This window comes from Mustelus asterias, chromosome 25 (genome assembly GCF_964213995.1).
Source record: "Mustelus asterias chromosome 25, sMusAst1.hap1.1, whole genome shotgun sequence".
Classification (NCBI taxonomy): domain Eukaryota; kingdom Metazoa; phylum Chordata; class Chondrichthyes; order Carcharhiniformes; family Triakidae; genus Mustelus; species Mustelus asterias.
Window position 1 is genome coordinate 21,975,404 of NC_135825.1, and position 27,477 is coordinate 22,002,880.

General features: G+C 40.4%; 1 protein-coding gene across 3 annotated transcripts in view; it reads left to right on the forward strand.

Annotated features, from left to right (window-relative positions):
- LOC144511859 (C4b-binding protein-like) overlaps positions 1-27,477 on the forward strand; it is a 54,480-nt gene that overhangs the window by 22,110 nt on the left and 4,893 nt on the right. Inside the window, exons 5-14 of one of the 3 annotated variants that reach the window (XM_078242254.1) lie at positions 2,859-3,044; positions 4,519-4,701; positions 6,545-6,727; positions 11,779-11,875; positions 14,664-14,737; positions 16,286-16,468; positions 16,897-16,956; positions 17,233-17,253; positions 19,423-19,510; positions 23,656-23,785. In XM_078242254.1, the coding sequence (XP_078098380.1) occupies positions 2,859-3,044; positions 4,519-4,701; positions 6,545-6,727; positions 11,779-11,875; positions 14,664-14,737; positions 16,286-16,468; positions 16,897-16,956; positions 17,233-17,253; positions 19,423-19,510; positions 23,656-23,752 (1,172 nt within the window). In that variant the 3' untranslated portion in view covers positions 23,753-23,785. Of the gene's footprint in view, positions 1-2,858; positions 3,045-4,518; positions 4,702-6,544; positions 6,728-11,778; positions 11,876-14,663; positions 14,738-16,285; positions 16,469-16,896; positions 16,957-17,232; positions 17,254-19,422; positions 19,511-23,640; positions 23,786-27,477 lie in introns of all 3 variants that reach the window. The other 2 variants (XM_078242253.1, XM_078242252.1) reach the window with 2 other exon arrangements.

The following is a 27,477-nucleotide window of genomic DNA, read 5'->3' on the forward strand; positions in this document are numbered from 1 at the left end:
GAGACAGCTGCAGTAACCAAGTTTAAAGTGAGAAAGCAGATTTCAGAGATGAGTCAAATGTTTGATACCATCTTAATACAGTCTGTTAAAACAACTGTGAAGACAAAGAAATCCTGAAGGGGGGAGGTGCAAAACCTGTCAGCAAATCCTTGATGGACACCTTGGAGGGAAAATCTTGTTTAAAAAAATTTGAAAAAAGTGTCTTTCTGAAAGTGGAATTTGATACCACTCATGTGGAAGCTGGAGTTCAGCGAGGAAAGGTGGTTCACAGTGTAAAGATCATCTGAGGAGAGACCCCCAGGCACTAATTTGGGTTCAGAGTGAAGGGCATTTTTTGCCACAGCCAGCTTGTGTGTTTAAAGGGACTTTGTGTTACTGAGACCTTTGTAGCTTAAGATATACTTTGTAATCCATGTTAACCTTAAAATCTGTATATATTTGTGAAGCTAAGGGGGGGGGGGAGTAGTAAAGGAATATTGTATTGTAATTAACCTTTTCATGTTTAATTAATATTTTTCCTGTGATTCTGTTCCTCCATGTTTTCTAAAGAAAAGTAAAAGTTCTGATCTTTTGAACTAGGGTTCCATTCTGGGATCTTTCTCTCCAGTTATAACATCAACTGGGATCATGGAGCATCATTTATCTCTTCCTACTAATACAGGAGTTCTTGATCTTCATGACCTATTTGTCTCTGCTTCGTCATGCAAACAGCTCAATTTGCACCAGATATTCGTTTAGTTTAATTTGGAAAAGTTAATTCACATATGTTAATAGATTTGCTAAGGGTCTAGTACGCATGTCCATTCTTTTGCAGGCTGAAGAATTCTTTTAGCCTCCAATCTGATCCCTTTTATTATATTTCAGGACCAAAAATAAACTGAATGATTATGCAGTTCATCTTTTAAATGTCATCTAATGGTTAGAGCACACCGGAGGCCATTGACCGCATTGTGTCATTGCCTACTCTCTAAAAATGCAACTCACCTAGCCCCACTCGCCTGCCTTTTCCTTGTAATTCTGCAAATATTTTCTGTTCAGGAAATTATCTAATTTTGAAAATCATGATTGAATCTGTCTTCACTAAACTTTCAGGCAGTGCATTCCAGATCCGAACCACTTAGCGTATTAGAAGAACAGTTTTTCCTCATGTCAGCTTTAATTCTTTTTTCATTCATTTGAAATCAACATCTCTGGTTCTTGAATCTTCTACCAATGGGAATGATTCCTGTCCAAACCCCTCACGATTTTGAGCCCCACCACGTATCATGGAGAATAAAGGTGGAATTTTCCCATCCCACCTGCCATGGACAGGACCATGTAAAAACCTGTTGACCTCGGGTGGGATTTTCTGATCTTGGGGCAAGCACAGCCGGCAAACCCTGTCATAGAGCCATTTGATTTGAAAAGTTAACTCTGCTTCTCTCTTCACAGATACTGCCAGATCTGCTGAATGTTTCCAGCACTTCTGTTTTTATTTCATATTTCCAGAATCCAAAGTATTTTATTTTTATTTGATTACATGTCACAGGAAAAGTTGATGCATTTGGATTGTTAGCAAGGATTTCACAAACATTTGATAAGATGTAGTAAATGAGCAAGAAAAACTGATCTAATTGGCGATGTTACTTTGATGGATCACAGTATAGAAGAATAATTGATCACCGATCCAGCGATTTATATTATAACAAATTTAAATAATAATTTTCACTTTTGAACAAGAGGATTTCACAGATCCTGGTTATCCTAGATGTTCCTGCTCATATTTCTTGTGTTCTTGCATTCTCAAACCTTGCCATACTTGCATCTTCTGAGGGCATCACTCACCAATTCATTGCAAAACAGCTAGTCAATTGCCAACCTTGTTAGTTTGAGTATTAGATTAGTTTACCACAGTGTTTGCTTGGTTCCAAGCTTGCATTGGGCGTTAATTTGAATTTGCAATTCTGAGATATGTGCTATATCCCAAGAGACAGGCAGCTCACTTGATGTCAGCCATACTTGAACCTCATTTCTAAGCTATTTTCATCTGGAATTGGTAATCAGACAATCTAGGCAGTTACTCCCTCAGATAAATCATCTGTTATATAATGTATTTCCAGCATATGACTGCAATACATGCTCAAAAATCAGAATATACCTATGCCAAGTACTAAGGACACTTCTACCACTTTTACTGGAAGTTAAAAATACATTATATTTCATGTGCAAACTCCTGTCCAAAATCCTTAATTGCATACAACCTGACTGATCATCCAGTTCAACTTCCTGTATGTTTTTTGGGAATGGTTAGCCAGGAGCACTTTAAAAGATATGTGCCCAATTTTAAACATCTCTGTCTGAGGGAGCTCGTTCCACACTGCCATTGTGTGGTGTGTCATTTGGAGTTGCTTTTTGGTGGGATATTTGCTGTACTTCTAGCAGGCAATTAACTCAATGTTGCTAAAGATTGAGCCTCACTTCTTTGCTTCTATTTTTGTATCAGTATTTTAATTCTAGTGTCCCTGATCTGGCTGTTGGCATTTACACCATTAAGGACAGTTGCCTTGTTCAGGAGGCAGATTTATAGATCCAAATAAATAAAAAAACTAGATCTACAAGTTTTTGCATTGTAAATATCAGTAGCCAATTCATGGACAGTTTTATGATAACATCACTATTACAATATAAAAAACATTGTATTCCCTTCTGCTACTTTCCCACATAATGTCCAGTTGGAATCAGGATGTCGAAGTGTGGTTGGTCTATGCTGCATTGTTGATTCAGCAGTCTGCTGTGCCTCTGAACTGAAAAAAAACATGAAAGTAAACTTTTAATTTGACTGTTTGTTCAGAACAGTAACTCTATTTTATTTTCCCCAGTTATCACATGTGATGATCTTCCAACTATTAAGAATGGGACAACTCCGTCACCACCCTATGGCGATCACTGGGAATATGGAATGATTGCAATGTACTCTTGTAATGATGGCAATTCATTGATTGGTGCTGAAAAACTTACTTGTACAGAGACGAGCAAATGGGACAATGACCCACCTACATGCAAAGGTATGGAAGTTTTCTGTCTCCTGAAAATTGATATGTATCTTAAGATATTTGGCCTTCAGTTAGTGATTCTAAAACTGTTGCCACTTAATCTAGTGCTTGAACATTACTGAATAGGCTTGATGAAGAAATAGTTGTTCAGATGTAACTGAAAAGTTAAAATTGTTCAAAAGTAAGTAAATTTTCAAGTATTTTGCTTTGCGAGACACCTTGCATATCCCCATTCATTTTCAGTCTGAATCTATTCTGCAAGCAGCCTGTAACAAATTTACCTAGCACCAGTTAGGTCGGATGTGTTCTTGAACACTTTTTCTAACAAATAATTTTGTTTAGAAACGTATGTGTATTTTAGTACTGTAATACTCATATTTGGCATCAGGGTAGTGAATGGTAAAGCTGGAGGTTAGGATATTTATATACCCAGCTTCTGCATCAGCTATGCTCATTTGAGGTAAGCAGAACCGCACGAGCTATTAATGAGGCACATCTTTTATTTCAGTGGTTCATTTTCTAATTGCAAACAAAAATATCGTAATCCAGGTGGATTTTGAAGATATAATTTTCAAGACACGATGCTCTGCAGGCAATATAATCAGACAGAGAAGGTGAAATGGCAGTAATAGTTTTGCTTGCTCATCTTCTAACTAGCAGTATGTGGCTGGATTAACTATATATTCTGATTTAAAAACAACTTTGTTTTCACAAGTGTGAACCTTTGTAAGATAGAGTCATAGAGGTTTACAGGGTGGAAACAGGCCCTTGGGCCCAACTTGTCCATGCCGCCCTTTTTTTTAAACCCCTAAACTAATCCCAATTGCCCATTGCAAAAGATCATTTGGGTGCCAAAGCTTGCTTATTTTCTTTTTGAACCATGGTGATAATTCACAAGTTTGCTATTTATGTAATGTTAGATTTAATTGGGTTATGGTAGTAAAATGAATAATTTGAATAATTTTAAAGGTGGAGTTAATGAAATATTTGGTAACTTGAGTGAATGAAAATCTAACACATCCTGTTAAGTCAAATAGACATACCCTAGGGATCTTTAAAAATGGTTTGTACTGGAAAGATTCTCAAAAATTGGAAGTGAATAAAAATAGCACATGTATCAAATAGGACAAATCTGACCCAGACAACCTGAAACCCAATTAACCCAACATAAGTCGTTGGTAAAATTATCTCATGAATGCTGGGTTGGAGAAGAAGCTGATCTAAATGAAAAGTGAATCCTAAATTTTGGTCAGCGCAAAAATAATTGGGAATTCTTAAAAGCCATTGAAGTAGTCAAAACCACTCATTTTATTTTGATTGGTATTTAAAAACAAGGCCTTTGAAAGCACAATATTTTAATATCATCTAATTTCCAAGCACCTATTTTCTAGCATGGATACGGTGGTCGGTTGTGACACAGGTAAGATGTATCATAAGAGCAGACAGCTACCTCGAGAAACCTAATGTATTACCTGTTTTTTGGCAGTTGTTGAATGTCAACGTCCTGAACTGCCTGCAAACAGCAAAACAGAGGAAGGTTTTGCACCTACTTACAAATATGGGGAGACAATCAGCTATGACTGTAATGAAGGTTATGAAATAGCTGGCAAGAGTGTGATTGAATGTAAAGAAAACAATACATTTGTACCAGCGCCACCTACCTGCAAACGTGAGTAACCATTTCTTGAATTGAGGATAAAATCAGAAGAACATTGCCTCAAGTCATAGTCTTAGGGCGGGTTTTTACAGCCTCGCTCGTCCCAAGACCATAAAATCCTGCCCAAGGTCAACGGACCTTTCCGTTGTCTGCCCTTCGCCCACTCCAATTCCTGTGGCGGGCAGGGTGGTAAAATTCCAGCCAGAGAGTCTGAGATGTAGGGTGAAATTCTCAGTGCCGGATTCGCATAAAAACCACTTTTATTAGCGGGATTTTCAAAATGAATCTCCCACACACTGCGCATCACAGAGAGCCCTAGCGTGAATCTCGTTAGAAATCTGAGGGCAAGGCCTATTCCCGCTGGAAAGGCCGGCAGCATAGTGCTGAGTGGGCCACTGCGTAAGTGCAGATCTGTCAGCATGTCCAGGCCAGCCCCAATCAGCCCTTCCCTCCCTCTGTCACTGATCCAAAGAGCAGCGCCCTGCCCCCTTGGCACTCTATGCCTGGTGGGCAGTGCCAAGGTGCCCCCTGGGCATTGCCACTTTGCCCCTTGGGCAGTGCCCAGGGGGAACCACCCTCCTTACCACCAACCTCCTGGGGGGCCTCCATGGCCCCGCTTCACTCTAGCAGGGTCGGGCCACCAGCTGCCATTAGTGGGAAGCTGTTGTAAACCCCACTGGAGTGAAACACTCCTGGCGGGAGGGTAGAAGCTAGCGGGCCTGGAGATGTCAGTTCCAGGCCTGCTAATCAGATTTAAATTGCGATCTTAATATTTAAATCAGCTCCACACCGATGCTGCGCAGGCTGGGAGAATCGCCCCATAGTCTTCTGCTTATAAATATCTAAGGTAGATTTTTCATGGTTGACATTGATATGCGCCTTTTTTGTTCCTCCTCACTCCTGCAGAGAGTTTTAATAAGTGAAATGTAGCACTTTTATGTTCATTGAAAGTACTGTAGGATTGGTAAAGAATATGTCCTAATTTTTCACAGCGTAGAAAACAGAGCATCTTGCAAATCGAATGTTACAATTACTTCTGTAGGAAAATGGTTCAAAATGTATAGCCCTTTGTTTTCTGTGGCATGGTATTTTTCTGCCTTTTGATAAGAGAATTGGTGCTATTTACCCACAGATTCAGAAGGAGCAGTCCTTTTATTATATTACAGCAATGTGTGACAGGTCCTGTCCGGCTAGTTTGCTGTAAACCTATTTTGTTAATATAGGGATCAAATCTGCCACCTATCATTAATAAAATTCACAGCTTGATTAGTCAGTGAAGGCATTAGAGCAACATTCTTAACATAGGAGCACAGAAATAACTTGAAAAAAATAACAAAGTGTATCTAGTCTATGTTCTGCTATTCTGGTAGGCTTATGATACAATGATAATTGTTAACTAACCTTAACAATCAATCTGTATCAATTACAACAGACCCAGATGTGATACAGTGAAAACTCCAGTGGTGAAGATCTTTAGAATTCATGGGACATTTTCTTCCCAAATATACTGCATTTACCACATTGCGTCTCAAATTATTCACTGAATCCCAAAATGATATTTTCTAAAAAGAGTCTATCTGCATGCATTTGAATAAATCACTACCAACTGCTCAATTTCATCAGCCACACACCAAAAGAAATAGGGTCTCGAAATAACTATCATGTACTCTAACCCAGTCACTGCATTTTTTTTGCCCTTTAACAAACTCTTAAAGCGTAGAGTTTATTTTATTTTCTAATTTCCACTATCCAGAATCTATTTTATAGGATGGGACCTGTACTAACGGGTGTGGCAAATAAACATTCTGGTAGTATCAGAAGATGCATTGAAAATAATGCATTGCTTTTTTGATAGTTGTTGAATGTCATCACCCTGAATTGCCTGCAAATGGCAGAATAGGGATGGGATTTGGACCCACATATGGATATCGGGAGACAGTCAGCTATGTCTGTAATGAAGGTTTTGAAATGGTTGGCAAGAGTGTGGCTGAATGTAGAGAAGGCAACACATTTATACCAGGACCACCTACTTGCAAACGTGAGTAATCATTTATTGAATTAACTTTTATTTAAAAAAAGGTGGGTTAATATACTTATATATGTTTGAAGTGTATTTTTTTGATTGACGTTAGTATGTTGTTTTTTGATCCCCATCGCTCCTTTAGTGAGTTCAAATGGTAATTCAAGTTCATGTTAAAGTACCTGGTGGATTGTCTAATTGTCAAGAGGGGAAGGTGACAACGTTCTGCACCTATGTTGTCAACAAATTTGCCACCTATCTCCAATTACTTACTCTTTCCAGCTTGGCCATTGAAGAGAGGAATTAGCATTCTGTACTATCGTGGCTGGCACATGATACAATAATAATGGTGGGATTGACTAATTGATGCAAATAGTCTCTTGGGAACCATAGGTCAAAAGTCAGAAGAAATTAACGCCTAGAAAAATGCATCTTACACTTCAATCTGTTTACTGAATTCTGATCGGCCCTTAGCAAGGCATTAAAAGCACAGTGTTTGTTCTCTTCTAATTTAAAAAAACTCTTTGGATATAATTAATACTTTGTTATGGTACAGATATCATCTGGCTGTATAAAAGCAGTTATGATCAATAATACATTGTTTTTCTGGTAACTATTGAATGTCATTCTCCTGAACAGCCTGCAAATGAACAAATAGGGCAAGGTATGGACCTGTATATAGATATTGGGAGAACATTAGCTGTATCTGTAAAGAGGATTTTGAAATGGTTGGCATGAAAATGATAGAATGTAAAGAAGATGATGCATTTGTGCAAGGACCACTTATTTGCAAACATAAATGTTAGTTTCTTCATTTAGAGGTAGAAATAAAATAGATTATGTGAACGTTCCCTCAAGTCTGTTGAAGTTGTAAATATCTGAGGTAGATTTTTCTTGGTTGACATTCATGTGATTTTTACTCCACTCTGATAAGTGGATGGTAGAATATTTCAGTTTGTTTAATGTTACATTATAACCAAACATAAAATATGAAGTTACAACAATCCTCCGGTTTGCGATGACTCCCTCTCCTGCTCCCATCCAGGATCAGATGATGAATTGCTGAGCATAGATTTTCTGCACATGTAAATGAAGTTTTCTTGAAATTTAATGCCACAGATGAACTTCAATTGTCTGCAGTCCAGAACCGTTTAGCACCATACATTGTACCAAAGCAGCACAAATCACAAACATTGTAGGGCCATTGTAGATTCTGCAACATCTGTGCCGACATATGATCACCGAGTAAAAGCACATCAGTACTTTTCTAATTATACTGGTTGAAGGTTAGAAAGTTCAGTTGTATGTTGTAGACATCGCAAGACTATCCAACAAGCAAAGGAGCAGATGAGCATTGAAATCAGTTGGCCCTGCTTTCAGAAGGAAAATATCGGAGCAACATCAAAATAACCTGAGCTAGTTTGATATTCTGGGTTGAAATACTGAACAATTGCATTATTGTCTTGCCAAGAATAGAATTTAGCATTATAGCTGGTCAAATGTAAACAAGAAAAATCTCATTTTGATGATCATCTATCGCCTTCACTCAGCTGATGAATCTATCCATAACGGTATTCCAAGGGGTGACCACCACAGCGTCCTCAGGGACTCATGTAAACTTCATTTACATGTCCACACTGAGGATAGTCTCCATCATGTTGTCCTATCAGTGTCCTAAAAGGGATTGATTCAGAACAGATCTGGCAGATTAAAACTGAGTGCTCATGAGTGTTGAATGTCATCAACAGCAACATAATTGTATTCAACTAGAAAGTAACTTCATAGTCCAACAAAACCCTTACTTGACCAGGCCCATCAAGTATAGATATCAACCAGGGTTCAGTGGGGAGTGCCAGGAGCAGCACCAGGCAAACCTAAAAATGAAGTGTCAGCCTGGTTAAGCTACAAGAAAGACTTGCATTCCTGCTAAATAGGGAAACCATATATGATAGACAGGACTAAGTAATCTCACAACCAGCAGTTGATATCAAAGCTCAATAGTCTTGGCTGTATCCTATCGTGAATGGTTGTGAATAACTAAACAACTCCTAGGAGAAGGAGGAGGCACCCATCCAATATCGTATCATGGGCACATTTTCTGCAGAGGCAGACATTGGGCTGAGAAGGAACACAATTCACTAGACTCTGTTTACATTGGTCCTCTTGTTGGCCAGCTGAACGTTTCTTTTCCTAAAGGACATTGTCACACGTGACAAAGATACTTGAGGGAAGGGCTGTGGATGTAGTTTATATGGACTTTAGTATGGTGTTTGACAAGGTCCCACATGGCAGACCGGTACAAAAATTAAAATCACATGGGATTTTGGGTGGGCTGGCTAGATGGATACAGAACTTGCTTGGTTGTAGAAGACAAAAAGTAGCGGTGGAAGGGTGTTTTTCAGAATGGAGATCTGTAGCTAATGATGTCCCACAGGGATCAGTACTGGGACCTCTGTTATTTGTAGCATATATAAATGACCTGGAGGAAAATGTGGGTGGTCTGATTAGTAAGTTTAAGGATGACATGAAGACTGTTGGAGTTGCTCATAGTGCTTGGGATTGTCAGAGGATACAAAAGGATATAGATAAATTGGAGACTTGGGCACAGAAATGGCAGATGGAGTTTAATCCAGGCAATGTGAGGTGATGCATTTTGGAGGATCAAATTTAGGTGTGAATTATACCGCAAATGGCAGAACTCTTAGGAACATTAATATACAGAGGGATCTGGGCATGCATGTCCACAGTTCCCTAAAAGTGGCAACACAGGCGGCCAAGGTGATTAAGAAGGCATATGGCATGCTTGCCTTCATCGGCCGGGGCATTGAGTACGAAAGTTAGGAAATCATGTTGCAGCTATATAAAATCTTGGTTAGGCCACATTTGGAGTATTGCATGCAGTTCTGTTCACCACACTACCAGGAGGATATGGGAGCTTTGGAGAGAGTGCAAAGAAGGTTCACCAGGACGTTGCCTGATTTCGAGGGTGTTAACTATGAGGAGAGATTAAATAAACTAGGATTGTTTTCACTGGAAGGATGGAATCTGAGGGGAGATCTGATAGAGGTCTACAAAATTATGAGAGGTATAGGCAGGGTTGTTAGTGAGAAGCCTTTTCCCAGGGTGGAAGTGTCAATTACAAGGGGGCACAGGTCAAGGTGAGAGGGGGAAAGTTTAAGGGAGATGTGTGGGGAAGATTTTCATGCAGATAATGATGGGTGCTTGGAATGTGCTGTCAGAGGAGGTGGTGGAATCAGGCACATTAGCAATATTTAAGGGGTCTCTGGATGGATACTTTGATTTGAGAAAATAGAGGTGTTGGTGGGTTTTCTCAAATATAGTGTCGGCATGAAGGAACCAGGCAGGTTGTTGTGATCTGGACACCTAAAAACTTAAAGCTCTCGACCATTTCCACTTCGTCACCATTGATGTAGACAGGGGCATGTCCTCCACTACGCTTCCTGAAATCGATGACTATCTCCTTCGTTTTGTTGACATTGAGGGAGAGATGATTGTCATCGTACCAGTTCACCAGATTCTCTATCTCTTTCCTGTACTCCGTCTCATCATTGTTTGAGGTCCGACCCAATACGGTGGTGTCATCAGCAAACTTGAAAATCGAGTTGCAGGGGAATTTGGAGGGTATGTGAATAGGGAGGGAATTGGGGAGATATGGTCCGAGTAAGGGCAGAAGGTTTTTTTTTTAAAGTTTAATTAGGGCAAGATGATTGACACTGGTTTGGAGGGCTGAAGGGCCTGGTCCTGTGCTGTACTTTTATGACAATCGACAATGGTTTTATGGTCATTAGATTTTATCAATTCCAGATTTTTATTGAATTCAAATTTTACCATCTATCATGGTGGGATTTGAAATCTGGGGCATTATTTTACCATTTTGATTCTAAGCGCTAGACGAACTTGAAACTGGGAGTGTTTCAGATCCGACTTTTAGACCTGTTCTCAGCGACCCCATATGCACTCTGCCTGAAAAAATATCAGCAATTCCGAATCGCGCTGAAGAAACCTATGGGCGAGGGCCACAGCTCCAATTGGCGCCTCCAACTGCACATGCACAGAAAAACAATGCTAAAATGCAGCTCCCCTGCCACATCGTGCCCGGGCCGGATAATGCCTCCCCCTGGCCCCTACAAACATTGCTCCACCCCCACAACATTACTGACCCCTTATCCCCCCCTGTCCCCCGCTACCCAGACTGATCGCGGGCCCTCCCCCCTACCCCCTCACTGAGCGCAGGCAGAGTGACAGTGGACACCTCACCGCCCCCCCGCCCCCCACCTCCTCACTAGCTGGAGCGTCCGAATCGGACTTTTGTAGAGCATGTCTGTTTCACGCCGATACTGGATGGGCGAACCCTGTGGTAAAGGAGGAAGTGCTGGTAAGGTTGGCTGTGCAGCCCATTAAGCCAATTTAAATGCATGCATCGCAGGCCCGATCGCGGCCATTTTCAGGCCTTGGTAAAGGGGGATCCGGCACGGAGGCGGGCACGGATCGCGCTACTCGCCTCCACGCCCGACTTTACCAAGTTTTCACGCCCGAAAATGGGTGCAACACGACCAGGTCTCCAGATCATGCCCTGGATTACTAGTCCAGTGACAATACCACTACGCCATTGCCTCCCTATGCTGACTTTTTTCACCCACATTGACCTGTTGGACTTGGACACAGTTTTTATTGCAGTTCTTAATTAAGACACCAACTTGCTTTCCCTATAAGTTGCCTAATGATGCATAAAATCTGATTGGAAGATTGATCAGTGTGTTAGAAACTTAAGGCAGAAGTAAAGCTAGATCTTTACTGTTATATTTAGGGATTGTTGGTCATGATTACTTTTGAACATGAGTAGGTAGATTAACAGTTCATTACTGCCACTGCACAATTAGAGGAACTATAAATATGCACCTTGCCATTATTTTGCCTTAATCAAAAACCTGTCTTGTGAATAGGGAAACAGTTAAAATTCTGAGGATCTGATGTTGACAATGTTATATAGGTTTTATTGGAGATCTTGCAATATCCATACCATTTTCCTTTTTTTCTTCTCTGTGTAGCAAGGGATTGTGGTAATCCAGGAGAGATATTGGATGGATATTATGAGGCACCAAGTACTACTTTTGGAACTAAAGCTACTTTTTATTGTAACCCAGGGTGAGTATTTGGTGAGTGTTGAATTAGGTAAGCTGGCTTTGGTGAAGCTCTTTATGGGTATTATCGAGTAATCCAAAAAATAATGACCCAGAATTTGCTGGAGTGTGACATCCCACAGCGTGCCTTGTTAGATTTTTTTCTCCATGATTTTCAGCTCAAACCTTTTGCACTCCAGGTGTCTGGAAGTGCATGCCCCTACTGGCTTGGCAAGGAGAAAAAGGCATCTCTGACTGAGAGCTTTGAGACCAACAATTTATCTCCTTTAAATGTGAGATTAAAGGATTAAGAAGCAATCAGAAAAATGACCAAGAAGGAAATGGGGTGGATTAAAATGAAATCAGATAGTGAAAGAGAGGGAAAGAAATACTAAATTTGGATAGAAAATTTGGAAGAAAGGTAAAATAAGAAAAAATAAAATCACTGACAACAATTGCACTTCTTTTGTTCCCTTTGAATGCCAAATCTCATCCTTGGGGACTTGAATTATTAAGTACCAGTCTTCACTTTCTGTGCCAAGTTTCATTGACAATTAATGGGAAAATGTAGTATTTTTTGAAACTTGTGGAGGTTGGGGGGCACGCTGCTCTTTTTGCAAGACTAACACCAAAATGAAACAAACTGTCAGCAATTTGTGGAGAGAGAAACAGAGTTAACGGCTGGAATTTTACCACCCCACCCACCACGAAATTGGAACAGGCAAGGGGCGGGCGGACAGTGGAAATGTCCATTGACCTCGGGTGGCATTTTACGGTTTAGGGATGAGTGAGGCCATAAAATCCCACCCATCGTTTCAGGTCTATATGACACTGCCTCAGAGCCAAAGAGAGGGAGAAATGTGATAGTTTATATATTATAGAAGAGGAGGTGGAGCAGATGGAGCAAAGTAGAAGGTCAGTGATTGGTGGGAGCTGGGAGAGATTGCAACAAAGATGTATTGGGCAGTCGACAGAGGAAGCATTAATCGTAGTGTAAAGGACTATGGAAAGGGCTCGCCTGGCACTGCCAGGGCACTGCCTGAGCATGTCCCTTTACTTCCTGTGCACCCCAAGCAGGTTTCCATTGACTGCTTTACGTTTTTCAAAAGCAGTTGTATACCTCGCCGACGTAACATCACATTTAAATGTGGGGGGTTCATCTGGCAAGGAAGCCCTTTAAGTATATTAAAATAAGAATGGGAACCTCATTAGGTCACCAGCAAGGGATGGGGAAATCAGAAAACAAAATCTTGCTGGCAAGAATCCTATTTTCCGATTCTTGCGACGTTTTCTGCCAGCGTCCCTATATTTGCCCACGGCTCTTGCTGGCAGAAACTCCTACCCTTGTGTCTGTTTTCAGTGTAGAAGGCACAAATTGCATACCAGAAATAGAGGGTAACCAAAAGATTAATAAGTGTGGAATTTAGAAGAAAGACCTGCTTCATCCTAACATTCTAAAAGAGTTCTAAAGGTTACAGTGCTAACTTGCATAGGGCATAATTTTTCAAAATTCCTTCGTTTCTAGATTGGAATTGGATTGGAATCTGCATTGGAAGTTAGCAAACATAACATTGTTATTTAACAAAAGGGGGAGAGAGAAAACAGAAAATTATAGCCCAGTTAGCCTGAAATCAATTGTCTGGAAAGCTAAAATATATTATTAAGGAGAAACATTGCACTTAAATGAAAATTATTGTATGATCAGAAAGAGTGAGCATGATTTTGCGAATGGAAAATCATGTTTGACAGATGTATTGTTGTTTTATAAGGGCATAACTAAAATAATGTACTTTGATTTCCAAAAGGCATTTGATAAAAGGATAATAGCAAAAGTAGGGACTTAAGTGAGTTGGTGCTAGTATATTGGCATGAATGGCAGACTGGTTAATAGAAACCAGCAATTAACAATAAATGGAAACAGGAACTGTCCACTTGTCAGGGCCTTTCATGCATCAGTGCAGACTTGATGGGCCGAACGGCCTCTTCTGCACCATAGTATTCTGTGATTGTTGCTTATTATGGAAAGTTTAAGTGTGATCTTAAGAGTTGTAAACTGTTTAAACATCTTGTATTCCTGACTTTATTTCAAAATGGAGATATTTAATTTACAGCTGCCTAAATCTGAACAGTATTAGAAGTTTCTTGCTGTTTCATCAAAATGCTTCATGGTGAGGCACAGTGGTTAGCACTGCTGCCTCACAGCGTCAGGGACCCAGGTTCAATTCCAGACTTGGGTCACTGTCTGTGCGGAGTCTGCACGTTCTCCTCATGTCTGCATGGGCTTCCTCTGGGTGCCCTGGTTTCCACCCACAAGTCCAAAAGGTATGCTGGTTAGGTGCATTGACCATGCTAAATTCTCCCTCAGTGTACCCAAACAGGCGTCTGAGTGTGGCGACTAGGGGATTTTCACAGTAACTTCATTACAGTGTTAATGTGAGCCTACTTGTGACTAATAAATAAACTTTACTTTAACTTCACTTTCATTTAAATTGTGAGTCAGCATGTTGAGCTGTGTTACGCCAATACCCTTCCTCTGACAAACTGAACAGAACAGCACAACATACCCCATCATGGATCTGACGAGGAACAATCCAACTGGTCTTGATTTGTATTCTGCACCTCAGCTAATATGTTTCTTGCCTTTTATCGTTTACAATTGTATTAGTTTCATGACTTGTATCTATCAAAGCCATTAGTGGTCTTCCCTGATGAAGATGCTGTATCACTGTTGCATTTAACACTGAGCTCATTGCCTAATAATTGGTCATTGTTGCTTTGGGTGTTTCCAGACTAACTTGTTTTCTTTTATCTAGGTACCGGATGGTGGGGAAAAGCTACCGATTATGTAAAGTTGATGGTTGGGATGGCCAAGTCCCAACATGTGAAGGTACATTAGGGACCATATTCCCTGGGTAGCCAACTTGCATTTCTGTGCTAAATGGCTGAGGCAAATTAATTGAAACATCTGGATTGTTGACATAATGTGCTAAGTTTTACTTACAATACTTTGATGTTTGTTAGAGGGCTGAATTTTGGAATGACATGAAAAATAGATTTGTTGCATTGTAAATATCAGGAGTTAAATCATGGGCACAGTTTGCCTGCAATCTGGGATCAGTAGTGGCATTGGTCTATGCTGCATTGTATTAGGTCACTGAGCTGCTGTGTCTGAAATGAATGACTTTAATCACTGAAGTGAAAGTTTTCATTTGGCAGTCTGCTCAGGACTTCAACTGTTTATTTTTCTCGAGCTCTTACATGTGACCTTCCATCTATTTATAATGGGATAGCTTCATCACCACCTTCTGGAGATTACTGGGAACCAGCAATGGTAGCAAACTGTTCTTGTAACAACAGCTATTTATTCATTGGTGCTGAAAGACTGATTTGTACAGCAACTGGAGAGTGGGACAACGATCCATCAACATGTAAATACATAGAAGTGTTTGATGGAATTTGTTTAACCCGATGCTCAGAAACATGGTTGATACATCAGTAAATATTTATGTTACAACCCTGGTCTTTGATAGTTCTGTTGATAACTATCTACAGGTTTTGTAAGCCACCTAAACAAGCCTGGGGATTTTAACTTTTAATTGATCATGGGATCTGAGTGTCACTGACAAAATGAACATTCGTCGTCAGTCCTCAAGTGCCGTTGAGAAGTGGTGTTTAGCCACTTTGATGAACCACTGCAGTCACTGTGTAAGTATGCCCACAGTGATGTTGGGCGGGGAGCTCCAAGTTTTTGACCCAATAACAATCCAAGGAATATTTCCAAATTGGGATAGCATTTAATTTGGAGGAGAACTTACTGGAGGTGGTTTTTCTATGTCTGCTTCTCTTATTCCTCTTTGTGGTAGGGGTTGTAGATTTGAAATGTGCTGTTGAAAGAGCCTTGTTGAGTTACTGCATTGCATCTTGTAGATATATGCTCTGCCGCGGTGATGCTTCAGTTTGTTTAGTCAGCTTTTACAACCTGTAAATTGGTCTGTGTTCTAAGATTTTGCACAAAACTTGCCTTCACTTGACAATTATATAAATTTTATTTAACCCTCTGCTTTCATGTGAATTTGAACAGAGTTTTTGACATAATATTTCTTAAAGTGGTAAAATAACTGTTACTTAGATTCTCCCACCAACAGACTGCCAGGTATGGAAAAGTAAGTTCAATTTCAAGTATGCTTATTTTGTCTCACAAGTAACATACTGCCTAATACAAGAATATAATTCAGGAACTGGAAATGAGTGATTGGTCTCCAACCTGTCCATTGCAATTTGAATTATGGTCTTAGAGTTTTTTTTTCAATCTAATTCCCACATCTGATTTATAGGATGGAAACAGTACTCAGCTATGGTGCAAATAAGCTTTCAGTTAGTATCATATGGAACAGTCAGTTGCCTCATAGTGACTAATGCATTGTTTTTTCCATAGTTGTTGCATGCCATCGTCCTGAAGTGCCTGTCAATGGCCAAATAAAGTCAGGATTTGGACCTACCTATAAATATCAGGAGAACATCAGCTACATCTGTAACGCTGGTTTTGAACTGGTTGGCAAGAGTGTGATTGTATGTAAAGAAAACAGTACATTTGTACCAGCACCACCTACTTGTAGAAGTGAGTAACCATTCGTTGAATTGCGGACAGCATCAAAAGACATGGAATTAACTTCCCTTCATGTCTATTGTAGTTGTGAATAGGAGTTGGATTTTTCTTGGTTGACATTAATCGGCTTTTTTCCCTCTGATTAAATTTCACTTTTGAAATTCTCAATGCATCTCTGTTTACTTAACATACTGTAGGATCGGTAAAGAATTGGTGTGGTCTGTGAATTTAAATTAAATCTTATTCTTTGACTTTCTATCAAACTGATGAAATACATTTTAAAACCTTGAAGACAAATTGCAAACTTCCAAACTCTTACAGGAAGTAAGATTCTAAATTTTATTATATAATGGTGTGCTTAAGATTGATAGTTACAGCATTAGAATGTAGATATCATTTCTGTTCTCTCATTCTTGTAATTATGTTTTTGCCCCGAGCAGCAAAAATACCTCAGGTTCGTAAAATTGGAGAGAAAAAGCAGGAACCCCTTCCAGCCAATGGTAAATGAAATATTTTGTACTTTTTCAACTTCAACTGAAGTTCTTTTTTATACATTTCAAATAATGTAGTTAAGTCTGTTCTACACTTCTTACTTAAATCTCTAGTTTAGCTTCAGCATTGTTAAATGTTACCTCACTTCACCACTCTATCTGATAGAGGAAGCATAAAGCTCATCTCCATGATAATAGGAGGCTTGCTATACCAACATTGTGTGCATTAAATAGCAAAGCATTTGCATACGGTCGATTTAATCTTTGTTTTATTTAATTCTACAGCAGCAGATGAAGGTGACCTGGGTAAGGAGAATTGGATAATATCTATTTTCCTTTATAACTACAGCATTGTACTTTTTTAAGCATTCATTGATGTGTAATGGATCACAATTGTATATTAAATTGTATATTTTAACTGGTGTTCCATGAAATCAGCATAATCATAAATCTTCAGGTCACGTGTATTTTGTCAATCTGGATTAAGGCCAGTGAGTCTCATATCTGTGGTGGGTAAATTGTTGGAAGGTATTTTGAGAGACAGGATCTACAGGCATTTAGAGACGCAAGTACTGATTAGGGACAATCAGCATGGCTTTGTGAGTGGAAAATCATGTCTCTCAAATTTGACTGAGTTTTTTGAAGGGGTAACCAAGAAGGTAGATCAGGGCAGTGCAATTGATGTTGTCTACATGGACTTTAGCAAGGCCTTTGACAAGATACCGCATGGTAGGTTGTTGCATAAGGTTAGATATCTAAATGGATACAAAATTGGCTTCTTGACAGAAGCCAGAGGGTGGTTGTGGAGAGTTGTTTTTCAAACTGGAGGCCTGTGACCAACGGTGTGCCTCAGGGATCAGTGCTGGGTCCAGTGTTATTTTGTCATTTATATTAATGATTTGGATGAGAATATAAGAGGCATGGTTAGTAAGTTTGCAGATGAGACTAAGATTGGTGGCATAGTGGACAGTGAAGAAAGTTATCTCCAATTGCAACGGGATCTTGATCAATTGGGCCAGTGGGCTGACGAATGGCAGATGGAGTTTAATTTGGACAAATGCGAGGTGATGCATTTTGGTAGATTGAACCAGGGCAGGACTTACTCAGTTAATGGTAGGGCATTGGGGAGAGTTACAGAACAAAGGGATCTAAGAGTACATGTTCATAGCTCCTTGAAAGTGGAGTCACAGGTGGACAGAATGGTGAAGAAGGCATTCGGCATGCTTGGTTTCATCTGTCAGAACATTGAATACAGGAGTTGGGACGTCTTGTTGAAGTTGTACAAGACATCGGTAAGGCCACACTTGGAATACTGTGTGCAGTTCTGGTCACCCTATTATAGAAAGGATATTATTAAACTAGAAAGTGTGCAGAAAAGATTTACTAGGATGCTACCGGGACTTGATGGTTTGAGTTATAAGGAGAGGCTGGATAGACTGGGACTTAGTAGAGGCGGGTACAAGATTGCACCCGCCTCTACTACTACCTCTGGCAGCTTGTTCCAGACACTCCCCACCCTCTGTGTGGAAAAAATTGCCCCTCTGGACCCTTTTGTAACTTTCCCCTCGCACCTCAAACCTATGCCCTCTAGTTTTAAACTCCCCTATCTTTGGGAAAAGATTTTGACTATCCAGCTGATCTATGCCCTTCATTATTTTATAGACCTCTATAACATCACCCCTCAGTCTTCTACACTCCAGGGAAAAAAGTCTCAGTCTATCCAGCCTCTCCTTATAACTCAAACTGTCAAGTCCCAGTTGCATCCTAGTAAATCTCTTCTGCACTCTTTCTAGTTTAATAATGTCCTTTCTATAATAGGGTGACCAGAACTGTACACAGTATTCCAAGTGTGGCCTTACCAATGTCTTACACAACTTCAACAAGACGTCCCAACTGCTGTATTAATTCAGTAAGGTTAAATTCCCCCTCTCTGCCCCCAAAAGATGAGATGCTCCAATATTAGGAGGACATTTCCTCCATTTTGTCCTTTGTTCCACACGTCTCATTTTCAGAATGTTACAAGGTTTATTTTACATTTGTTACATTTTTGTCTTTTATACTGGAAGGGAACAATTTCAACTCTGATTTCCAAATTTTGCTCTTTCTGGAGAAAGTAAGTTCTGCTATTAGAAGCAGATTGGCTGCAGTAAAACTGCTCAGATGTTTACCTTATTTATACCAACTGCCCCTTAAGCACTCTATAGTGATGATACTGAGAGCCTATATTTCCTAATTCTGCAAGCTTTATAGTGTACTCAGGGCACCAGATTATACAATCACTTCTAATGTCACTGTTCAGTAACTTAAAGTTTGTTACATGCACCATTTTCATAGATTTACATTTATTTGTAATAAGCCATTATCTTTCAAATAAAGTTGAGAAAACACTTATCAGTCAATGTAAAAGTTGCAATGCAAACACCTGCATGCTACATATTTGTTTCAACCACTGGCTAACTTTGTGTATTCTTTAAGGAACCACAGGTATTGTCATCAGTTGTATTATTGGCATTTGTGTTGGTATTGGTGCTGCTGCTGGATTGTCTTTATATAATAAGAAGAGGTAAGATACTTCTTTGTTCATGTCTACTTTGCATCTTCTGGAAAGCCATGTTTGTGTATTTTATTTTCTTAGCCCGGCCTGCAAACTATTTTCCAATAGTTTGCTTTTTTTCATAGAATCCCTACAGTGCAGAAGGAGGCCATTCAGCCCATTTGGTCTGCACCGGCTCTCCGACAGAGCATCTTACCTATGCCCCATCCCTGTAACCACACGTATTTACCCTGCTAATCCCCCTAACCTACACATCTAGTTTGAATCCCAGAATGGCCAAAGGTGGAATTTGAATTCAGTAAAAATCTGGAATTAAAAGTCTGGTGACTATGAAACTTGAGTCAATTGTCATAAAAACCCATCCAGTTCACTAATGTGTTTTAGAAAAGGAAATCTGCCATCCTTACCTGGTCTGGTCTAATGTGACTCTGGACCCACAGCGAATTCGTTGATTCTTAAATGTCCTGGCAAGTAATGCAGTTTCATCACACCGTTACGGCAAATTGGATAAGTAATGAAACCGGATGGACCACCCAGCATCGACCTAGGCACTGGAAGCTACAACAGCAAACTCCGTATCTCAACATCCAAGGGCTTGTGCCAAAATTGAGAGAGGTGTCCCACAGAGTAGTTAAGCTAAAGCCTGACATAGTCATGCTCACGGAATCATACAGATTATGTCCCAGATACCATCATCATCATCCCTGAGTATGTCCTAGGACAGACCCAGCAGAGGTTGCGGTGGCACCATGGTATAAAGTCAGAAGAGTCTTGCCCTGGGAGTCCTCAATATTGACTCTGGACCCCAGAGACATCAGGTCAAACATGGGCAAGGAAACTCCTGCGAGTGACCACATTCCACCCTCCCTCAGCTGATAAATCTGTACTCCTTCATGTTGAACACAACAATGGAGGAAGCATTGAGAATGGCAAACATACAGAATATATTCTGGGTGGGGAACTTCAGTGTCCATCACCCAGGGTGACTTGGTGGCATCAGTACACACCAGGCTGTCCGAGTCCTAAAGGATATAGCTATATAGCTCTGTGGCAGATGATCATGAATGGTGGCAGACAATTAAATAGCTCACTGGAGGAGGAAGCTCCACAAATATCTCATTCTCAATGATGGTGGAACCTAGCACATTAGTGCATAACATAAGGCTCATACTGTTGGGTTCCGCCAGGGTCACCCAGCTCCTGAATCCTTTCTATCATTTGTTGAAACATGGACAGAAGAGCTGAAGTCAAGGGGTGAGCTGAGAATGGTTGCCCTTGAAATCAAGGCAGCATTTTACTGGAGTGTGGCATCAAGGCACCCTAACAAAACTGGAGTTAGTGGGAATCAAGGGGAAAGCACTCTGCTGGTTGGGGCCATACCTTACACAAAGGAAGATGGAACATTGAACAGTACAACACAGGAACAGGCCCTTCGGCCAACGATGTTGTGTCGAACATGATGCCAAGTTAAACTAATCCCTTCTGCCGGCTCTTGATCCATATCCCTCTATTCCTTGCATATTCATTTGTTTATCTAAATGCCCCTATCATATCTGACTGCACCACCACCTCTGGCAGTGCGTTCCTGGCATCTACCACTCTGAGTTTTTTTAAAAAAAACTTGCCCCTCTCATCTTCTTTGAACTTTCCCCCCCTCTCACCTTAAGTGCATGCCCCCCAGTATTAAACATTTCAACTTTGGGAAAAAGATTCTGACTGTCAACCCTATCTATGCCTCTCATAATTTTATAGACTTCTATCAGGTCTCCCCTCAGCCTCCCCGCTCCAGAGAAAATAACCCCAGTTTATCCAGCCTCTCCTTTTAGTTCATACCCTCTAATCCAGGCAGCATCCTAGTAAACCTCTTGTGCACCTTCTCCAGAGTCCCCACATCCTTCCTGTAATGTGATAAAGATGGATGTGATTGTTGGAGGTCAGTAATTTCAGTTCTAGGATATCACAGAGAGATCCCTCAGGATAGCATCCTAGACCCAACCACCTTCAGCTGCTTCATCAATGACCTTCCATCCATCTTTAAGGTCAGAGTGGGGATGTTCACTAATGATTGCACATGTTCAGAACTATTTGTGACTCCTCCGATAATGAAGCAGTCCGTGTCCAAATGCAGCAAGGTCTGGTGGGCTGGCAAGTGACAACTAACATTTGCACCACACAAGTGTCAGACAATGACCATCTCCAACAAGAGGGAATCTAACCGTTGCCCCTTGACATTCATTAGTATTACCATTGCTGAATCCCCATTAACAACTTCCTGGGGATTGCCATTAACAATAAATTGGTCTGGATTTGCTTAATAAGTACTGTGGCAACAAGAGCAGGTCAGAGGCTAGGAATCCTGCGGCGAGTAACTCATTTGACTCTCCAAATCCTGTACACCACCTACAAGCACAAATCAGGATAAGTGCAGCTCCAGCAACACTCAAGAAGCTTGACACCGTCCAGGACACTTGATTGGCTCCCCATCCACAAACATTCACTCACGCCACTACCAATGCAGTGGCTGCAGTGTGCACTATCGACAAGATGCATTGCAGGCGCACACCATGCCTCCTAAGACAGCATCTTTCAAATCCACAATTGCTATCGTCTTGATGGATAAGGGTGGCATGAACATGGAAATACCATCACCTGGAAGTTCCTCTCCAGGCCACTCACCGTCCTGACTTGGAAATATGCTGCTGTTCCTTCACTGCTAGGTCAAATTCCTGGAACTTCCTCCCTAACAGCTCAGTGGGTGTACCTACACCACAGGGACACCAGTGACTGAAGAAGGCAGCTCACCAGCACCAAGGGCAGTTACGGATGGGAAATCAATGCTGGCCTAGCCAGCGATGCCCACACCCCATTAATGAAGAAGAAAAAAAGAAATTCTGTGCACAGTATTCTGGTTGTGATCTCACCGGTGTTCTGTAAACTGAAGCATAACCTCCTTATTGCATTCTGTTCCCCTCGCTATAAATGTTTCGTGATTCATGCACTAAGACACCCAGATCCTCCTCCGTCTCAAAGCCCTGCAATTGCTCTATATTTGGATAATATGCTTTTTATTCTTCCTGCCAAAATGGACAGTTTCACATTTCCTTATATTTTCTCCATTTTCCAGACCTTTGCCCACTCCCTTAACCTGTCTTTGTCCTTTTGTAGCTTCTTTATGTTCACTTCACAACTCCCTTTCGTACCTATCTTCCTGTCATCAGCAAATTCAGCAACCATTCTGGTCGCTGCATCTAAGTTATTTACATAAATTGTAAAATGTTGAGGCCTTGGCACCGATGCCTGTGGCTCAGCACAATTCAGCTTGCATCCTGTTTCCTGTTAGCTGGCCAATCTTCTATTCATGCCTATATGTTACCCCCTACACCATGAGTTTTTCCACAAAATAACCTTTGATGTGGCACCATCAAATGCCTTCTGGTAATTTAAGTACAGTACATCCACTGGCTTCCCTTTATCTACAACACGTGACTCCTTCAAAGAACTCCAATAAATTGGTTAAACATAACTTCCTTTTCACAGAACCATGTTGACTGCCTGGTTGCCTTGATTTTTTTTCTTAGTGCCTTGGGGTTTGTCATTCATAAATGCCAATCTGTAACTGGGAGTCTAGCACGTGTTGTCATTCTGATATTTGAAAGTTTGGAGATTTATTATCTCAAGTCTTTGAAAGGTTTGTCACTGTGCACTTCTACACCAATTATTATTATTATATGCTCTTCCACCTAAATTATGCTTATGGCTAATTTTGCTCAAATGTTCCACTTGTGATGTTGTAATTGATTCATCCCTGGCTCCGTTTTGATGAAATCTGAATCTCAAAGGCTAAAGTGATAATTGTCCCACCTTGAATATGACTTGAGCACATTGGCAATATTTGTCACTCCTCCAAAGGAGTCAGAAAAAACTATCCATTAGTCTGTGGATCATCTTCCGTTTTCCTTTACCCCATCCCTTTTCTTCACATTTAATGTCTCTTGCAATCAAAGCTGTCTTAGAAGAAATACAATCAATTAACTTAATTCTTGGATGAAGTGACATCATCTTTGTGCTGTATTAACATTTTACAAATTTGATTAACAGTATGCGCTGTTATATACTGGATTTTCATTTATGAATATCAGCCTTTGCTTTTCCAGGCAGCGTAACATCTGTAAGAAGGTTCACATCAACCCTCAACCCAATGAAAACCAAGAAGAGGCCAATTTGAATGTGTACCAAGATCAACCAGCATGATCTTTAATGAAGTCAAACTTACAATTATAAAAGGCAAGTCTGTTAGTATGGATTGTAGTGTTCGAGTTGCTTCAATTTGTTCTAGTACAGTGTTAAGCATTTACCTTGGCCATTGTTTATTCCTTGGCTAACATTACTAAAACATACTACCTGGCAATATGTCATTGTTGCTTGTGGGATGTTCCAGTGGACTTCAGTTTCCTACATTAATATTCTGACCATACTTCAAAAAATACTTCCTTGGCAGTGATGCTCTCTGTCATCTGCCGAGATCAGGGAAGACACTATCTAAAGCTAAGTTGTAAATGCAAATAGAAATTATTAAGTAAAATCTGATATTCATTACAGAGACATGACCACAGAATGACATAAATTGGAACCTGAATATTGAAGGATGTATGACATTTAGGAAGAACAGGAAGTTAAGAACAGATGGAGGGGTAACTCTGTTAATTAGCGTTGGCATTAGCACATTCGAGAGGGATGACTTCAGTTCTCAAAACCACAATATTGAATCAGTTTGGGTTAAGATGTAGGTGGAAAGTCACTGTGGGAGTGGTTTATAGGCCCTCTAATTGTAACTAAACGGTAGGACAGATTATAAAAGAAGAGATAATGGGAGGTTGTCAGAAAGCTACTGCAATAATTATGGGGTATTTTAATTTACATATATAGATTGGAAAAATCTAATGGACAAAGTTAGCATAGATGAAGAGTTCATAGAGTGTTTTCAGGATAGTTTCTTAGAACACATTCTGGAGCCAACCAGAGGGCAGGCTACACTAGACCTGGTATTATGCAATTAACTAGGATTAATTGATAATCTCGTCGGGAAGGCACCTTTAGGTAACAGCGACCATAATATGATTGACTTTTATATTCAGTTTGAGAGAATGAAGAATGCATTTGAGGCTAGTATTTTAAACTTCAATAAAGGTAATTAGGAGGGCATGAAAGCAGAGTTAGCCAAAGTGAACTGGCAAATGTGCTCCAGGGATAGATCAACAGGTGTTCAGTGGTAGACATTTAAAGGCATATTTCAGAATACACAGATAAAGGGAAATAAAAGACCGCATTAAACTTAAATAAAAAGTGCATATTTACAATAAAGATGAGTGGCAGGTCAGATGATTTAAAAAAATATAAAGAACATTAACGAATGACGAACAATAAGGTTGACAAGGAGGGGAAAACTAAGGTATAAGAGAAGGCTAACCCATAATGTAAAGATATACATAGTTTCCATAGATATTTAATAAAGAAAAGGTAACAAAGTGAGCATTTGTCCTAAAGAAAGTGTTTTTAAGGCATTGGTAATGGAAATTAGGGCTATGGTCTACACTGGCATTTTGCATCTGTCTTCACTATATAGGGCACCAGGAACATTCCAGAAATAGCTGTACATCAAACTGGAAGGGAGGGAGGAACTCAGGAAATTACAATCACCAGGGAAGTTGTATTGAGCAGATTATTAGGTCTACGAGCTGACAGATCCCCTGGTCCAGATGGACTTCACCCTAAGGTCTTGAAAGAAGTGGCTAATGAGGGTTGATGCATTGGTGCTAACTTCCCAAAATTCCTTAGATTGAGGGAGGTTCCGTTAGATTGGAAGGTAGCAGTTGTAACTCGTTTATTCAAAAAGGGAGTGAGACAGAAAGCAGCAAACTACAGACTGTTAGCTCAACATTTGTCATAGGGAAAAAGTTAGAAACCATTATTAAAGAGGTAATAGCAGAGCATTTAGAAAAAAATCAAGACAATCAGAGTCGTCATGATTTAGTGAAAGGGAACTCATGTTTAACCAATTTATTGGAATTCTAGAAGGAATCACTTGTGTTGTGGATAAAGGGGAACCAGGCATTTGATAGGCCGCCACATCAAAAGTTACTGCAGAAAATAAAAGCTCATGGTGTAGGGAATAACATATTGGCATGGATTGAAGTTTGGCTAGCTAACAGGAAACAGTTGGCATAAATGGGTCTTTTTCTGGTTGGCAGGATGTGACGAGTGGTGTGCCACAGGGATCAGTGCTGGGGCCTCAACTTTTTACAATTGATATAAATGACTTGGATGAATGGACTGAAGGTATGGCTGCTAAATTTGCTGATGACACCAAGATAAATAATAAGTAAAATTATGAAGAGGTTATAAGATGGCTACAAGGGGCAGTAGGTTAAGTGAGTGGCAAGTGTGGTATAATGTGGGCAAATGTGATATTGTCCACTTTGGCAGGAAGAATAAAAAATAAACTTGTTAACTAAATGGTAAGATATTGCAGAGGTCTGAGATTAATCTGGATGTCCTAGCACCTGAATCACAAAAGGCTAGTGTGTAGATATAAGTAGTTAGGAAAGCTAATAGAATGTTGTCATTTATTGTGAGGTGAATTGATTACAAAAGTAGTGAGGTTTTGCTTCAGTAGTACCGGGCATTGATGAGACCACATCTGGGGTATTTATTTTTCTAAGTATTGTGTATAGTATTGGTCTCCTTATTTGAGGAAAGATGTAAATGCATTATAAGCAGTTGGAGGAGGTTTATTAGACTAATACCAGGAATGGGTGAGTTGTCTTGTGAGAAAAGGTTGGAGGGGTTAGATTTGCACGAGTTTAGAAGAGTAAGAGGTGAGTTAATTGAAACATTTAAGATCCTGAGGGGCCTTGACAGGGTGGATTTAAAGAAGATGTTTCTTCTTGTTGGAGAATGTAGAACTGGAGGTCTCTGTTTAAATACAAGGGGTCACTCATTTAACAGAGATGAGAAGAATTTTTTTTTTCTCAGAGGGTCATGAGTCTCTGCAACTCTGTTCCTTTACTGCTTCAATCCAGATACAGTGGTGATGTTGGTCTTTAATTTCGATTTACTGGCTTTACAAGTTCGTAATTGACTGTAAAGGAATCAATGGCCCAGATGTTGCAGCAAGGAGATTGGTGACATACTCAGAATAGATCCCATCATTATCTAAATTTTTCTGCAGTTTTACTTAGAATATGCTGCAGGGGGCATAGCAGCAAATGAGAAGCAGCCCAGCCAGTGGGCAGCACATTGATGTTGCTGTTAATGGTGCAGTTTCATTGTTCAGGAGGTAACTGAGGTGCTGAACTCCATCAGGATGCTACATTATTACCTCCTCGTTGTAACCGAGATTCTGATGTAAACTATGTTTATGCACATGCAACTGTAAATAACTAAAGAAAGAACTTGCAGAAAAAAAGAGAGGAAGCAGCGCTTTTGAATATTTTTAAGGGGCAGAGCCAGACAGATTCTCGATCAATAAGGGGGGTGAAAGGTTCTCGGGGATAGACAGGAATTTGGGATTGAAGTTAGCCATTATCTTGAGTGGCGGAGCAGGCTGAAGGGGCTGAGTGGCCTACTGCTCCTAGTTATCATAGAATCCCTACAGTGCAGAAGGAGGCCATTCGGCCCATTGTGTCTGCACCGACCACAATCCCACCCAGGCCCTATCCCCATAACCCCATGCATTTACCCTAGCTAGTCCCTCTGACACGAAGGGGCAATTTAACATGGCCAATCCACTTAACCTGCACGTCTTTGGACTGTGAGGGGAAACTGGAGCACCTGGAGGAAACCCATACAGGCACGGGGAGAACATGCAAACTCCACACGGACAGTCACCCAAGCCAGGAATCGAGCCTGGATCCCTGGCGCTGTGAGGCAGCAGTGCTAACCACTGTGCCACGTTCATGAAAAGTTGTTTAAATAAA